The 17,079-nt window shown below is 30.0% G+C and overlaps 1 protein-coding gene across 3 annotated transcripts; it reads left to right on the forward strand.

Moving 5' to 3' along the window:
* Positions 1–273: 273 nt before the first annotated feature.
* LOC145183710 (kanadaptin-like) lies at positions 274–13,602 on the forward strand. 3 transcript variants are annotated; one of them, XM_090083993.1, is made up of 19 exons: positions 274–341; positions 428–492; positions 3,122–3,218; positions 3,443–3,487; positions 3,676–3,743; positions 4,245–4,924; positions 5,235–5,409; positions 5,783–5,893; positions 6,226–6,295; positions 6,501–6,640; positions 6,788–6,877; positions 7,740–7,816; positions 8,079–8,148; positions 12,030–12,145; positions 12,223–12,287; positions 12,413–12,441; positions 12,604–12,713; positions 12,883–12,970; positions 13,104–13,602. In XM_090083993.1, exons 5-19 carry the CDS (start codon positions 3,737–3,739, stop codon positions 13,151–13,153), a joined length of 1,878 nt encoding a protein of 625 aa, XP_089940119.1. In that variant the 5' UTR covers positions 274–341; positions 428–492; positions 3,122–3,218; positions 3,443–3,487; positions 3,676–3,736; the 3' UTR covers positions 13,154–13,602. The 3 variants fall into 3 exon arrangements, with proteins under 3 accessions (XP_089940119.1, XP_089940121.1, XP_089940120.1); XM_090083995.1 differs by lacking the exons at positions 274–341; positions 428–492 and adding an exon at positions 875–1,219; XM_090083994.1 differs by lacking the exons at positions 274–341; positions 428–492 and adding an exon at positions 896–1,252.
* Positions 13,603–17,079: the final 3,477 nt, after the last annotated feature.

The following is a 17,079-nucleotide window of genomic DNA, read 5'->3' on the forward strand; positions in this document are numbered from 1 at the left end:
AACTTTATTTTGAATTTAAAATGGAATTTTTTTTGTATATATAAGTAGGCATTTTCATTCTTAAGATATTTACCTAAACTTTAAGATTGGTAACAATTATTTCAATTGCAGAACTCTTTGTGAAAATAACTTGGTTATTTTCATTACTACCAAAGGAAACTTAAGCTAAAGCATTTATTTAGTTTTCAATTAACCATGATTCAATTTATCTGTTTTCATTTAAAAAAGATTCAATTTGTTCTCAAGAATTTAAAATTATATTTTTTGTGTTATTTTAGTTATTAACTTTGACATTAAAGAAATTAAATTTATATTTTGTTACAAAACTGTTTTAAGCAAAAGTAAGTTTTTTAAACTTCACAGTAGTTTTTGGTCATTTTACACATTTTATAATTTTAAACATTTTCATCAATATTTGTTTTTACAGCCATTATTTTAAATCTTGCTGAGTACTATCTATGTTCCTCTTGTTATTGCTGAATTGTTCAAGTTGTAAGTAAATAAATAAAAATATTATAGTACAATTGTTTATAAAAAAATCTATTTGTTCTTTGTCTGTTGCTTTCTATATACTATGCTATATTTGATCAATTTGTACTATACATGTTCTATTATTTGAAGAGCCCAGAGGACAAATGTAAAAAATGTCCCATTTACAGTATGCAGCAAATCTATTCATACCGTAGCATATTATTAAACTTTATTTTCATGCTCTAACATATTTATTCTTTATTGCTGTAAAAAAATTATGTGCAAATATGATAAAAGAATGGTTCTATGTTGATATTTATGCTAAGTTATTGTGTTTGGTTATATTTAGTATATAACACTAATCTAATTTTATAAGCAGCATAAGTATTCATACCTATTGATTTATTTAGTGTTTGACTGTTTTAGTGATAATGCAGTTGAAAACATAGTTCAAATTGAAGAAAAATAAACAGGAGCTAAATATGCAAATATTTCATGAAACAACTTTATGCTTTCTGTCAGTAAATTAGGACTATTGGATCATATTGTTTTCCAAGAAGACAATAATCTAAAACATGCTAGTGGATTGCCAAAGCATATTTTGAAGAAGATGAGATGAGATTGCCAAAGCATATTTTGAAGAAGATGAGATGAGAATTGTTAGATTGGCCTGCTCAAAGCCTGGATATCAATCTAATTAAAAATTTGTAGTATTGTGTGGTTGACAAAGTTAACAGGGATAAGCACAGTACCAACATATAATTTTTTTTTAGCTTTGGAGGTAGCTTGATATGATATTGTTTAAAACTATTTACAAAATCTAGTTAATAGTATTCCTTGTTGCTTGCAGCAGTAATCAAGGCCCAATTATTCCATACTAAATATTAACTATAAAACAGAAAACTTGGATATGATTAATATCACAGTTTTCAAAAAATTTTCATTTTCTTAGAAATAAGATTTAATTTTACAAATATTATAGTTTATATTATTAATAGTTGTTTTAATATTTTTTTGGTATTTATTAAAATTTTTTTAATCAATTTGGTTTTTGTTTTATAGTTGATAAATATTTTAAAATAAGGATTTGAGTAACTTTTTCTCATACTGTATGAGTTTAAAACCAGGAGAATGTTAAATACTTCAGGAAAAGGAATGCTTTATTAAACAAAACATATGATACAATTAAGCATTTGGTTTTTACTACTCATTGTTCAAGGAAAGGTCTTTTTGGACTATTTTTTTCTTTTTGGACCATTCATCTAATTCTTTTTGCAAAGAATTTTCAAATAATTTCAAAGTGATTTTTTAATAATAAATTTGGCAGATAAAACATGAAATAGTCTATATATTCTTGTGTTGTCCAGTGCATGAAGTGTTCTTTACACCTAACATCTTTGCTTATGAAAGATTAAGTTTATCATGAAAAAACAAAACAATTATGTTGAAACTATGGCTAAAGGAAGCTGATGATACATCAGCTTCCTTTAGCCATAGTTTCATAACAACAATACAAAAACTCACCGTTTTTTTGGATACCGGTGTTATTCTGTAGCATGTTTATGAAATTGACATTTAAAGGTGTTCTAGCTATGGACAATAGCTGGGACTCTCTGAATTAGCTGCAAGTCCTAGCTATTGTCGATAGATGGGCACCAGTTGTGAGTTTTTCTATCCAGCTTGTCCCTTAGAAGTTCAATAGAATTGAAATCCTAGCTATATATGATTAGGCCTCCACAAATCCCTATTTGTGGAGGTCTAATCATATTTTTCAAAACATTTTCATTTGCTTCCATTCTATATAACCTTTGCATAATTTGAAAATCTATGTTTGGAATCATTGTCCTGCTGGAAAATGAACCAAATGAATCTGCTTTTTTTTTTTCAAGAATTGTATTTTTTATTTTTTTATTTTTGTTTTATTATACCATCAAATTTAACTAAGTTTTTATGGAGCCTCGTAAATAAATATGGACCCCCCACCATGCTTCACTGTAAGCACCACTCTTGTAGTTTTGACATTTTGTTGTTTCAGCAAATGTAAATTCATCTTTTTGAACAAAATACTTTGATTCTTCATCCCAAAGTACTTTGTCAACGTCTTCTATTGTCCATTTGTAGTGAGCAAGGACCATTTCTAATCTTTTTTTCTTTCCTTGAGATAGATATAATGTATTGGTTTTTTGAAAGCAATTCAAACGAACAGATTAGATTCTTGTAGACATCTTTTAACTTCCCCTTGTAAAAGCAGAAAAATCCTTAATATAAAGACTTTGTGTTTGTAACCTTTAGGTTCAACTCTCTGTAACCTTCTTAAAACAGCTTAAAGATTTGTTAAGTTAATAAAAATTTAACATCCATTAAATTTATTTTCCAATTTTTAAAAAATCAGGGTTCTTGTTGATCATTAAAATTCTTATTTTACAAAAGTTGTATAAGTGAGCTATCTAAAGGGCAAGGATGAGAACTAAAAAATTATAAGTTATGACCCTGCTGTTTTTTCCTGAGTGCTCTTCATTTATATTATCTTACATCATTAACAATCATTAGTATTAATATCAACTCAGCTAAAACATATCAAATCTATTTCAAGGTCAATTTCAACTGTGTCTATAAAAAAAAATTATATTTTAAATACTTTCTTTTCTAGATATGATCAATGAGATATTTAAAAGGTTTAGTTTTCATTGAGATAGCAGCAGTTATCAGTTCATATCGTGTTTGGCATTCTCTGAACACAAGTCAAGGTTTTTATTATATCAGAATACCTTCCTTGAGAACATTATTAACTAATTTATTCTTAATTAGCAAAAATTAAGAATAATTTACGGTTTTAATATTACTTTTAAATTTAAAGTTTTAAAACTTATTTTTTTTTTTCAAAAGTATGCATGAAACATTCACCTTTATTTTGGCAGTTTAAAAATATATAAATGAAATCAACGAACTCTAGAATACCTAACCTTTTTAGATTATCGTCATTGGATGTATAAAAATCACCCAAGTGTTTTATCAGGCAATACATTTGTTATTTTAACTAAATAGCAAATCTTTTCTTATTTTCCTTTGATTACATTGAATCAGATGAGTCCTAAAAATCTGATGGTATTTTCATTTCATTCATTAAACTAGAAATTTAGTTTTGTTGATTATTAAATTTTGTTTTAGATAAAAATTTATTTTAATACTATTACTGATTTTTAGGATTTTATAAATCTGCTGAAATTCTGGGTTATAGTGGTGTTAAAGAGAGAGATTATAAAGAATGGAAGGTATAGTTAATTTAGCTATTTGTTTTCTACATACTCAGACTTTTATTGAGATAAGAAACAAACTTTTTATAAAATAAAATGTTTTTTTATGTATTGATAACACCTTACCAGTAAATCAAGTTAAGTTACAGGATAATACACATGATCCCTATGTACAAACTGTTTCATGGTGTCCTCTGATGTCCTTCTTTTTTTTCAGTAATTTTCGATAAAATTTCAGTATGAGAACATTTTTTTTCAAAATTAAATTGGTTAACAAATGTTTCCCAAATCAGTCAAATAATGTTCCCTGCAAACTTACAATTATTTGTTTAAAGTTAATTTGATTTATGACAATTGGAAATAAAAAAAAAAATTATTTAAATCAAAATTTATTTGAAATTGATTATCATATCTTTTTTAAAGAGAGAAATTATAATGATGGTCGAAGAAACCTTCTTTAGACCATCAATCTTTTAACCTAATTCATTTGATTGAATTAGTTTCTTATTTTTTCAATAGAATTAAATATGTCAAAAGATGATTCTGGCATTGAAAAACCTACAAATGAACAAATCAATCAAGTTGCTGAGCTAATAACTGATGATCATTTAGAATTATCATCAAAAAATACTAATATTGAGATCTCATCTACAAACAGTCTGTTGAAAGTGCACTCTGTGGTTTTTGCAGCACCAATAGCAACTGTTCCCAAACTTATTCAACCTGTCAATAAAATAAAAGTGACAAGTGATAAAACTTCAAATAGTCAAAATTTTCAATCAGATAAAAGTGATGAGAAAGATAATCCATTTAAAAGTAACAGTTTGGATAACAACATGTTTCCTTATAAACCTCCTACATGGAGTGGAATACCAGAGCAGCATTATTTTGTTACTATACTTAAAGATGGTTTGATTAAAAACACAATAAACCTTGAATTAAAATCTCACTTAACATTTGGGAGATTCGATACATGTGACATATTTTTGGAACATCCATCTTGCTCTCGGTACCATGCTGTTCTTCAATATTGTGCCTTTGAAGAGGGAAAGAGGAAAAAAGGTTTTTATATTTTTGATTTGGGAAGCACACATGGCACTATTTTAAACAAAAAAAAGATCAAGCCCAAAGTCTATAATAGAGTTAGGGTTGGTTATCAACTGAAGTTTGGTGGGAGCACTCGACTTTATATTATTGAGGTATTATCTTAACTAAATATTGTTTTTATTATATTATATATAATTATTGTAAAGTATAAATTTTAATAAAACAGCTGTTAATCAAAGTCTGTTTTTTTTTCTGTTTATTTGATAAGCTATATTGATTATTAATATAGCTTATCAAGTAGTTGTCAGTTAGGCAAAGTTGTCTAATGCTGTTGATATTAATGTCAGGTTTTCATCAATAATCAGGGCTTAAAATTTGAAACCTTTTTTGTGTGTTTTTTAATATTTAAAAGCTTCGTTTATAGAAAATGTAAATTTTCTATACCAAAACTTTTTTTATGAGGGACCAAATGAGGATCAAGAGGAAGAGTTTGATATTGATATCTTACAAAAAAGGATGTTGGAATATGAACAGCATAAAAAGTTGCCAAAATCCTCAGCTTCCAGTAAAGCAAACGATGATTTTAAACAAAGTACTGAAGATGAAGATGAAGATGAAGGAGCAACTTGGGGTTTTGGTATGTTGATGACCAAACTACTCTTAATAATTGTTTTTGTTTCATAAGTTAATTATTAGCTTTAACCATCTAAATTTTAATCACAGTATCATAAGCAAACTTCTAATACTTTATACCAACTTTTTCAGTTTTAATTGTGTCAAAGAATAGAAAAAGCTTGAGATTTAATAGTTTTATTGGAGTTCATTGGTTCAGTTGATTGTATGAATTTACTTATATTCAGCTGTATGGATATTTTGTATTCAACAAAATGTCTATGTTGGTTAGACATCAGCTTTAAGTCTGAATTTTTCAAATTTTTCTGAAGTAATTGTAAATTACATTTCATTTTATCTTTACATTTTGTTGTATTAATTATAATTTGTAATTTTAGGTGAAGATGCTTTTGATGAAGGAATCAATTTAAAAGATTTATTTGAGAAGAAAAAAGATATAGAAATAAAAGATCCAAAAAAAACTCTAAGAGGATTTTTTGAAAGAGAGGGTAAATGAGTAAAGTTTATTTATAAAACTTTGTTAACTAAGACATGAATTATTTTTTAAATTCATTTTGTTCAATAGTTGTTATTGCAAGTTCTAATCTTGTTTTATGAAAAATTTGAACACATGTTTTAAAATAAATCTAAATAATAGCTAAATTTTTTAGTGATTTTTTTGCTCTTTTTTAAACAGCCATAAATCAGTTGATAAAGAAGTTTGTTTTAAACTTTTGTATCATTCTTACAGGTGCTTGTGATGTTAAAAAACTAGTTTTATGTATTTTTCTGTGTGTTATTTATTGGAATTCATTGAAGTTAATAAAATGCTTTTGTTTAGGCTTGGAATTAGAATATGAAATGACAGAAAGAGGGAGTGGAAGTTCTTTAGTGCATGTGGCCCAAGTAAAGTAAGATTTAAAAAATAATAATAAACTTTTAGATTCAGAAAAAGAATAATGAACTGTTAGATTCATTTATTGCCATTTTAAGAAACATGTTTTTCATCACTATGATTGTACTGAACAAGTTATAACTAAAGTAGCTAGAGGAACTTTTAAATATTCCTGCTGCCATTAAAATTTTATTTAACATATCTATCAAAATAATTTTCAGGCTTCCTATTGATGTTGGGGATGTGGAGTTTGTAATTGCTGAAGGAACCTCTTCAAATAAAAAAGATGCTGTATTGAGTTGTGCAACTGATGCCTGTAAAATTATCCAAGCATATGATATGTTGCAAAATACATCACGAGGTTAAAGTTGCTTTCAAACACTCTTTGTGTGTCATTTCATTGTTTACTTGAAATAGTGTGATTATTATGTTTTGTTAGCATGTTTGTTTAGATAAAATGTTTCATCAAAGATGTTGTTTTAGTTTTAAGTAAAAAAAAAATATTTAGAAGATCAAAAACGAAAGCATCAACGTGAGCTAGAAGCAAATGACTTTTATGAATCAGATGAAGATTCATACCTAGATAGGACTGGACTCAGTGAGTTAAGACTTGTTGTTATTTATAAAAATTTTTGATTATTCTAACAGTAGAAATTGTTTGTAAAATGAATTAAAGATTTTGAAAGAAAGTCTTGCAAGACTTGCTGATACTCTGAGTATTTATTGATATCAAAACTTACGCATTTAAAATTCTTATGCTTTTCCAAAATGGATAAATTGATGGTAATTTTTTAATTGCCATCAATTTATCTATTTTTTTTAACAAGCTAGCAGTTTCTTTAAAAAAGTTTTAGCAAAAGTTTATTCTGCTACCTTGTACCTCATTATGAATACAGTCATAAATTATCCAAGCAGTATATATACCATACAGTCATGAATTATCCAAGCATATGATCTTTAATTCATTTTACAAGTTACATCTTCATCTCATTTACATGTTTAAACTTGAGTTTAAGAAAGTTAGCAAAAGTAGAAAGATTTCAAAACAGTAAAAAGATTGCAAAGTAGTAAGATTAAAGAATAAAATAGATTTTAAGGTTTTGACTTTTCTAAGAACTAAAACTACTTATTGAACCAAATATCTACTTTTCAGACCTCATATCAATATTTTACAAATTGTAAATGAAATGTAAAATAATGAAATTATGAGGCTATTTATTAGACAAAATCAACCAGACTTGTAGTTTGGCTGCAACACACTTGTTAATTTGGGGTCAAAGTTCGTCAGAAATTTAAATTTTTTCAAATGACAATTGAAAAAATTTAAATTTCTAGTGAAATTTGCTTCCAAATAAAGGTCTAACAAGTGGGTTAAAGTCAAATGATATGGGTTAATGACAACCCATATTGATATCTTTTTTTGCATAAAATAAATGCCTTTTTTTTTCCCTCTACTTTAGTTGAGAAAAAACGCTTGAAAAGAAAGCAACGGGCTGGCAGGGAAGAGAACAAAGAAGTTGAAACTTTTCATTCACTGGTATTTTTCTTTTTAATACTTGGTTCCTGAGTTGTTTTTTTTTAGCTAGTGTACATGGTTAGTTGTCCTAAATTAAATTATTTGCTTTTAAATTATCATATTAGTAGTACTTATATTATTTTTGAATTCTATAAATCTTTTTGTTTCCTTGAGTTTTTTAAAAACAGAAATTTATAATTTTATTTTATCTTTGAGAAAGTTATTTTTGTTTTAACTCTCATCTAACGGTTGCTACAAGGTTTTTGTTTTGTTTTTTTTATAGCAAATAAAACTTGCAACAAAAGAAAAAGAGCTGCGCGATTGTGAAGAAAGATTAGAGCGCAACAAAAAATGTGAGATTTACCTTCTGTTTTCATCAATCGAGTAAAAATGAACGTTTCTTTTCATCACTCGATCTCTTATAAACTGAACTCAGTTTTCAGTGTTGGGAATAACGCTTTACATTGTGGGGGATTATTTAGACTTTCCCTGAGACACTAAAGAGTCACTTTTTAAACTTGATAATATATTTTACATCTGACTGCGAATCAATACATTTTACAAAATACACTCTCTTTTTATACATTCTTACAATCGCGTTATTTTCACACATTTTATGCATTAACAATTAAATACCTTAATACCAGTCTCGTTTCTCTTTTCAAGATATCCTCTTCAGCTCTAGTTTCCAATTTCTTGTTCGATTCGATTCCGCTTCCTGCCTCACAATCCATTTCTAAGTTACACACCAACTGAATTAGTCGTTCAATGACATAACCATTTCCCAAGCGTATTTTAAAACCACGAACAACTCCATCTTTCCCTTTAATGTTGTTTTCAATTCGACCAATGTTGAGAAGTGCCTTGTCCTTCACATCGTCTTTAATGAGAACCATGCTTCCGACACCTGGGAGTTTTGCATTACCTCTCTTTTCCTTTGCTTGTTGACGTTCTTCCATTGCGTGCACGTACTCGTTCATCCATCTTTTCCTTAAGTGATTCTTACAATTTTTCACAAACTTGACTCTCCGGAGTGCACAATCGCCCCTTGTTATTAAATCGATATCTTCTTCAAGCAAAATTGCAGGTCTCCCCCTCATTAATACATTTGGCGTCAATACTTGATTATCGAATTGGTCACCTTGGTAACAGTGGCCTATTGTTCATAGCGCATTCCACATCCAACAATACTTCTTCCAATTCAAAGAAGCTTAGGATGCCCTTACCGATTGTTTTTGACAAATCTTTCTTCATTATTCCAATTAATCTTTCAAACAAACCTTCCCACCACGGCGCCCTTGACAAATTAAACCTCCATTTTATGGCTTGGGTAGCAATATAGTTTGCGAGATTTTCATCTTTCATTAGTGTTAGTAACCACTTCCCTGTTGCCACAAATGTCTTTGCGTTATCACTAATCATCATTTGTGGAGGTCCTTTTCTTGCAACAAACTCCTTTAAAATTCTCTGAAGTTCTCCTGCCGATAGATCATGACAAAGTCTAAGGTAGACAGCTCTTGTACATGCGCATGTAAACAGCGCAACAACATTTTTCAATCAACTTTTGTGGCGTTTTGTATTTTAGCGGACCAGCAAAATCAACACCTGTAACCGTAAACGGTTCGATATCTTCAGTTCTAAAGCGTGGTAACATTGCTCTCGTTGGCGGTAAAAGCGGCTTCACTCTATATCTCTTACATAGATTGCATTCACGAATGGCCTTTTTTACGGCAACTCTGAAATTTGGTATCCAAAATCTTTCTCTTATGCTACTCATGGTATCTCCTACTCCCCCGTGTAACGTTTTTGCGTGATGATGCTCAATAATTCTTAGAGTTAGTTGGAATCCTTTTGGTACAAATATCGGATTATACCCAGAGACTTTTCCGTGACATCTCCAAAGCTGTTTCTCATCCTGTTTAAGTTCCACATCGGACTTTATTGCAACAGCTTCTTGTAGTAACTTAATGTTCATTAACTCCGCTTCCATCATCTCCTCAGCTTTTAGCGGTCCTGTTATTTTTACTTCATTTCGACAATTGTATATAAACCTTTTTATAAAGGATGATATTCTTATAATCTTCCAATACTTGTGTTTTCTCAATATTTCTTTAAATATATGATGTCCCTTTATTTCTTCTGTTGCCATACTCACGTTCTCTTTCACACTAATAGTTTCACATGATGCGTACGGCGTTTCGATTATTTCTGGTTGGATTGGCCAATTTTCTTTGTGTTTCAACCATATAGGTCCATTTAGCCACAAGCTTGATAATTTATCAGGACTCACTCCTCTTGTTCCAAGGTCACTTGGGTTTTCTTTTGTTGGGACATATAGCCATTTTACTTCTCCATTCAATAAGATCTGCTGAACTCGGTTCCTGACAAACTGTGACCAACTGCCCCCTTCTTTTAACCAGTAGAGTACCGCAGTACTATCAACCCAATGATATACTTCAATGACATTATACTTGGTTAATGTCTTCCTAACATGATTCATTAACTTGCTCAAGGTGTGCGCTGCTACCAGCTCAAGTCTTGGAATACTAAGATCCCTCGGTGCAATCCGAACTTTTGCTACAAGTAGGTTGCTGGTTTTCGAATGTTGATGTCTCACTGCAACGTAGATGCATGCACATACTGCTGATTTACTTGCGTCTGAAAATCCATGGAGCCCCATTTCAATGATTCTTCCAGACACGACACTCTGCGGAATTGAAATAGTTCTCTTGATGTTTATTGCCTTGATCCAGGTTTTCCATTCTTCTGAAAGTTCATTTGGAATTTGTTGATCCCAACCGAGTTTTAACAAGCATATTCGACTGTATAGTAACTTTCCAGTGATTAATACAGGTGCACTAAATCCCAATATGTCAAAGACACTGTTGTGAGCTGATAGCATTTTCCTTTTTGTTATTACTCCTTTATTTCCGATAGTGATGCATGCAGTATAGTCAATCGATAGTTGATCCGATTCTTTGTTCCAAGGAATCCCAAGTATTTTTGTTGATTTAGCCTCAGCGTCGCTTTCCAGATTGCTGACGTTGCTATGCCATTTGTGCAGCTGGAACCCAGCTTCCATTAAGATTTGCGTTGATTCATTTTTAAACCTGATAAGTTCTTCTGTTTCTCCACCTGCTTGTATATCATCGACATAAGTATCTTCTTCCAAAGCAAGCACCGTTTTTGGATAAATGTCCTTGTATTTTGATATATGCTTTTTAATGGTAGCACCAAGAATGTAAGGGCTTGAACTTGAACCAAAAATCACCCTCGTAAATCGTAACTCCGTTAATTCCATTTTCTTTAAGTCCTTATACCAAATTAATCGTTGTGCGTCTCTATCCATTTCGTGTATTCTAATTTGTAGAAACGCCTTCTTCACATCAGCTAAAATGCAGAGTTTACTTATCCGATTTCGTATGATTATGTCGAATATTAAGTGTTGCAGCGATGGTCCCACTTCTAGACAATCGTTTAATGAAGGTGATTGAGAGTCTTTTCTTGCTGAGCAATCATAAACAATTCTCATTTTCGTTGACTCGGCATTTTCTTTAATTACCGCTTGATGAGGAACGTAGTTAATAATTTCTCCCGTAGGTTTTTCTGGTGCCATTTCCAATATTCCCTCATTGATCTGTTCCATCATTATATCATAAGTTTTTTCAACCGAATCGTCACACTTTCCAATCTTTTAAGAGCCAGATTTCTGTTGTTTGGCAGTTTAACAACACCCTTTTTCCACGGCATTCTGGTTTCATAATAACCTTCCTCAGTTTGATGCAGTTATTCGCTAAAGTCTTGATGGAACATTGACTCGCTGCTTGTGTCTGATAATCCAAGTACTTCTAAACTACACATTTGCTCGAACTCATCACGACCAGTTTTCAATAAAAAACTTTTCTCAATACCAGAACTCAATTGTTTTCTCAATACCAGAACCCAGTTCGCATTTTATGACTTCAGTTATTTGTGATTATGATCGATTACTTTGTTACTTGTGATTATGATCAATTACTTTGTTACTTGTGGTTTTGATCGATTACTTTGTTACTTGTGATTATGATCAATTACTCTTAGTAAAGAATAACTAATAGTAAACAATCGTTTTTCTAAATTAAGTAACTGTAAAATGATAATTGATTATTTGTTCCCAACACTCTTAGTTTACTCTGAAAGGTTATTTAATGGATTTTACTGTTTTATTTAAAAGTTGTATGTTCATTTGTTCTAGGTAGTGAAGTAAATAATGGAGGAGACTCTTTAGACGCCTATATGGAAATTATAGGCAGCTCATTGGATACAAATACCAAAATGAATCTGAAAAGAACCATTTTAGTATTAAAAAAAGTGGGTTTTTGTTTGTTTTTGGCTGTTTTGACTAATTAGCATCTTGCGTATTTTAAAAATCTAATATTTTTGATAAGGAAATTGTAAGCTTACAGAAGCTAGTCGAGAAAACGAAACCTACTGCTCTGCCCGAGCTGCAGCTGTAAGTTTTGCTTTTTTTTGCTTTTGTGTGTGTGTGTGTGTGTGTGTGTGTGTGTGTGTGTGTGTGTGTGTGTGTGTGTGTGTATGTGCGTGCGCGTGAGTTTAGCAATTTTGTTACTTTTTTAGGGAAAGTGAGAAAATAATAAAAGATAAAGGTAAAACACATTTTTTACATTATTGAAAGACAACAGTTAAAATTCGTCCAATGAATAAAATTTGCTATTAAAATTATGTATATACGATAAATTGGAGTTCGAATATTGCAATTTAAAGATTTTTTTTTTCATGTTATTATGGAAGTCTAATATTTTATGTAGAAAAAGAATCCGGTTTAACGTCACATAACCTTGAAAAACCGATAAAAACTATGCAAGAAACAAAAAAAACAGTTTTAAAACTCGAAGAAACTGTCAAAGAATTAAACGAGGTATAAAATCGACAGTAGATTGTCGCTAAAATGTCGTATGATAAATGTTTAAATTTTTTAAAATATTTCTGAAGCGTTCTTGATTCTTTTCAATTTAAAATTTAATTTCCGTTGTGTTTAATTTCATAGTTTTTTATTGATATGGTTCTTATATTTTCTTTTTCTTCAGACAACTAAACCAAAAAAAAAAAAACTTTATTCGATGTCACCTGCACCAAATAGTGATTCTGAATATGCACAATGGTTACCTCCTGAAGGTATTGTTTTTTCTTCTAAGTAATACGTTTTTAAATTTCGTATATTGGATGGAAGGAGGTGAAGTTTTAGTTTTTTTACAAATAGAGTTTGAATCTTTTTTATGGATTTTTTTCTAATATTTTATATTATTAGGACAAATTGGTGACGGTCGAACGCATTTGAACGATAAGTTTGGTTATTAGAAATAAACGTCTGTTGAGTGCACAACATTCTCACATGTGTCGTGTGCACAAAATTCTCACATATGAATCTACACAGCTTCCTTTTTCTTAACATATTTAATATATATTCCATCTTAAATCATGTTGAAAATGTATGCCAAAGTTTGATATTGAATTTTGTTGTAAGGCCCAATGACCAATTAATCGTTTTAGATGGAACTGACATAATGCTTAAACGAAGTTTGACATGTGATCGTTAATCAGCAATGTTTCAATCTTTTATCACCTTGTAAGATAAGCTCAGCGGTTTGTTGAAGAATGCTTCAGTGTCACATGATTAATATTTGCAAACATAAACTTAAAATCTTTATCGTGTTTCGATTTGTTATCGAACTTTTTGAATTTAATTTTATTTAAAATATGTATTTATGGTAAATATATCGTGTACCCCATATACTCAAATATCGTCATACCTTGAGTTATTGCTAAAGTTGTAAACGATTACTTGTTCTTTTGATGTTTGAAAAATTTAAAGTACACTTAATATTTACTAACGGTTGATTCTGTGTGGAACTTCTATTTGACTTTTCTGAAGCGAAATTGATATTTGTGCTCTAAAGGAACACGCCATACTAATTCGTAGAAGTTGCCTTTTGACATCAACTATTTCTTAAAAATTAATTGAAGCAATTATGAGATTAAGCTTTGTCGATTAAAAGTGCTCCATCTATAAGCAGTAAATGAAAAAGTTTTGGTGTTACCGTTTATCCAGATGCAGTGTATTCTTGTTTGAATTCGTTGAAATATTTCAACGAATAATTACGAATAATAACGTTAAAATAGTTCCAACTCAATACCAAAACAGGGCTCTACTACTTTTTAAAAGCCTCTCACGATTGGCAGACAATTTTTTGGATTGGTTCATGTTAGATGAAACCATTAAGGAAGCTTCCTTCACTATCCACATCTATTTTGATCAAGTAGTCATCAGCATCACCGTAAAAACCCTTATTACATCTTGACAATACACTTTTAGTATCCACATAATACCTTTACTTGAAACAAATTTGAAAATCTGTTTCAAATAAAGGTATTATCTAAAATCAGTTTTTACTTTAATTCATACCGGACTAGATATTCTTCATCTATATTGTTGAAAATAACTGCCTATCAAAGAAGGTGATATAGTTTTTATGGGGCATCCTAATAAATTCGATAATTCAATTTTTTTTCCTTTGCAATTTATAGGTTTTGTACTGCCAATCGATAAAGCTTGATCTCTTATGATAACTGTAGCTAGTTTATCAGAATTATGGGATGCCAAAAAAGACACTTTTAAACTATAATGGTGTGTTCCTTTAGAGCATAAATGGTGATAATTTCGTTTCGAGCAGAAGTAATACAGTGGTTTTAAAGTTAAATCAACTGAAAAAACCAAGAATACATTTTTAATCAAGAAATAGAAATAAAAAATAGAAAAGAAATGGAACTATCTTAGTCTTTCCCTTCAAATCAAGTTATCGAAGGTTGAAATATTCCTTTTGTTGATTAGCAAGTGGGACAATCGCTACAGATTGCTTTAATCATCGTTTGAATATCCATCAATGAAATACATTTCAATACCTTTCGCATTTTATCACTTATTTAATTCGTGGCATTTGTTTTTGATGGAACCATAAGACTTGCGGCATCTTATTTGAATTAGGAACAAAAATTGAATCAAATAAGCTATCTACATCAACAAAAACTAAATTAAAATTGGATTAGAACTTTTTAAATCTAGCTTTTAAAACTAAAATCGAAATTTTTGTAAATTTTTTTTGCAATAAATAATACTAAGTAAAATATTGCTCTGCTTAATTTGCTGACAACCTCAATTCCATTCTTCTGTAAGAATAGGCGGCTAAAATAAAAATGACTACCAAATGTAAAAATAAGGTTGAAGCGGAGTTTTAGCATCTCGCATTCCCTTTCCCCCTCCTCAAACCTTACGAATAATATAAAATATAAAATTTTAACTTCTTTTCTTCACTTGGCAACTCTTTTTTATGCTCTCCAAAATAAAAAGAGATGTTGGTAACTTGCCTACTATTACGCAACTTATTTAGTGAAGTCATTTTTGTAATATTCTATAAGAAATGAAAAGATTAATTATAATTAAGTTTGAATAAAAATTAGCATAACTTTCTAAAAGAAACGTATAGAAAGTTAAATAAGAGCTTACATTATTGATAACATAATCAGCATTGGTGACCTAGAATGAATAGAAAAAAAAATCACCAAGCATACTGAGATAATGCAATATTCTCACAAGCCCAAACCGTTTTAGTTGCAACCGCTTCTAACATAAAATTTCTTAATAGTATTTTAAGTTCAACTAAAACTATTCTCTCTCCATTTATCTCTCTCTATCTCGCTCCCAAAATTCGCATCTTAAAGTTCAATCTTCTCTATTAAAATTTGGATCCAATAATTTCCTCCTTCTCTTTCTCGTTCAAAATTTTTCTTTTCTTTTTCCTATATTAAAGTTCAGATCACAAAAAACCTTTTTTCTTCTCTCCAAAATTTTCTTAAACCTCCGCAGATATTTCGTAAACGAAATGTTGTTCCAATATTTTTTTTCACACCATAATTTTTATTATACACATAGTGTTTGTTTTTTCAAAATTCTGAGTTTCTTTTAACTTAGACCTCTGAGTCCATGGTTCTTTTAACAAAAATACTTTGCGACTATCATTACATGCGCTATATAACACATGTAATTATCATTACATGTGTTGTATATTTAAAAAAAAGATATTAATTAATTTTGTCATAAAGAGGTCCGTTGCTTAAAAAGGTCTTTTAGAATCAACTGAGATAGGTCTAATTTTTTGAAGAGCATTATAAAGTTTTTGAAGGTTGCAAGGTCTCTTTTTATTTGCCTGAAACAACTGTTTTTTTTTTTGTTTTTTTTTTTAAGTTATTTGACCTCCGATGTGCTCAATGACATTTTTTTCAGCGTCTTTTTTCACACGTCCTATTAAGAACTTTTGGAATTCATCTATTAAGGTAAGTGTTTTGTTTTTTTATTTTTCAACATTATTAGCAGTGACCTCTACTTCCAGTATGTTTGTTTCTAGAGATTGCTTAGGACTAAACAGCCTTTGAATTAAAGCTGTAGCTAGTGATGCAATAGAAGTCTTTTTATTTTTTTGATTTGCGAAAAATTTTTATTATTTTTCTAACTTTGGCAATGATAGCTTCGAACTCTGAAATCAATTCAATGTTAGCTTGATCTAAATCTTAATCTTCTTCATCCTCATCATTTTTATCAATTTGATTTTGATGGTTGAACTTATACAGCATGTCACAGACACAAAGGTGAATAGTATGAGCAAGGCTTGGAATATGTAACGGGTTTCTCGACCAAACTTCATCATAATGTATTTGCACCATTGGTTATTGTTGCAACTATGTGCTCTTCCTGTGAAAATATCATACTCAGTAAGCCTGGTTCTTATAAGATCAATAACTTTCTCAGTGACTATACTTCCATTAACATCTATCATTCCACTGAAATCCTGTTTTAAAATGCAAAATTTATGTACCGCCTGTTTCTTGCAGATGTTGACTCATCAAAACTAATAGAAAAACGATATAAATAGGCTTAATTTGCTTTTCAGAGCGAAATTTGAAACATGATTTTGCACAAGAGAGTTGCTCGAGTAACAGACTCAGACTGGCACAACAGCATACTGGTGCCACAATGAATCACTTTTTAAGTTTCATGGCCATTTCATGTAAAGTTACATGACCACTTAAATATAAATGAAGTAATCTCATCTCTTTACAAAGTTAACATATTAAACTTTACTATCAAAAATATTAAAAACTTTTAAATCTAGACCACTTGTCGCGACTGCACTACAAGCCCACGTGTCTTCCTTGTGAATTCAGTTTAACTA

This window comes from Hydra viridissima, unplaced genomic scaffold (genome assembly GCF_058129835.1).
Source record: "Hydra viridissima isolate aposymbiotic clone 2 unplaced genomic scaffold, HvirCarnegie_v1 scaffold_4, whole genome shotgun sequence".
NCBI classification, from domain to species: domain Eukaryota; kingdom Metazoa; phylum Cnidaria; class Hydrozoa; order Anthoathecata; family Hydridae; genus Hydra; species Hydra viridissima.

Excerpts from the sequence above, each read along its gene's own strand:
- LOC145183710 (XM_090083993.1), top strand. Across the intron at positions 6,296-6,500 it reads GTGCATGTGGCCCAAGTAAA|GCTTCCTATTGATGTTGGGG; the intron begins GTAAGATTTAAA and ends AATAATTTTCAG. Across the intron at positions 6,641-6,787 it reads GTTGCAAAATACATCACGAG|AAGATCAAAAACGAAAGCAT; the intron begins GTTAAAGTTGCT and ends AAAAATATTTAG.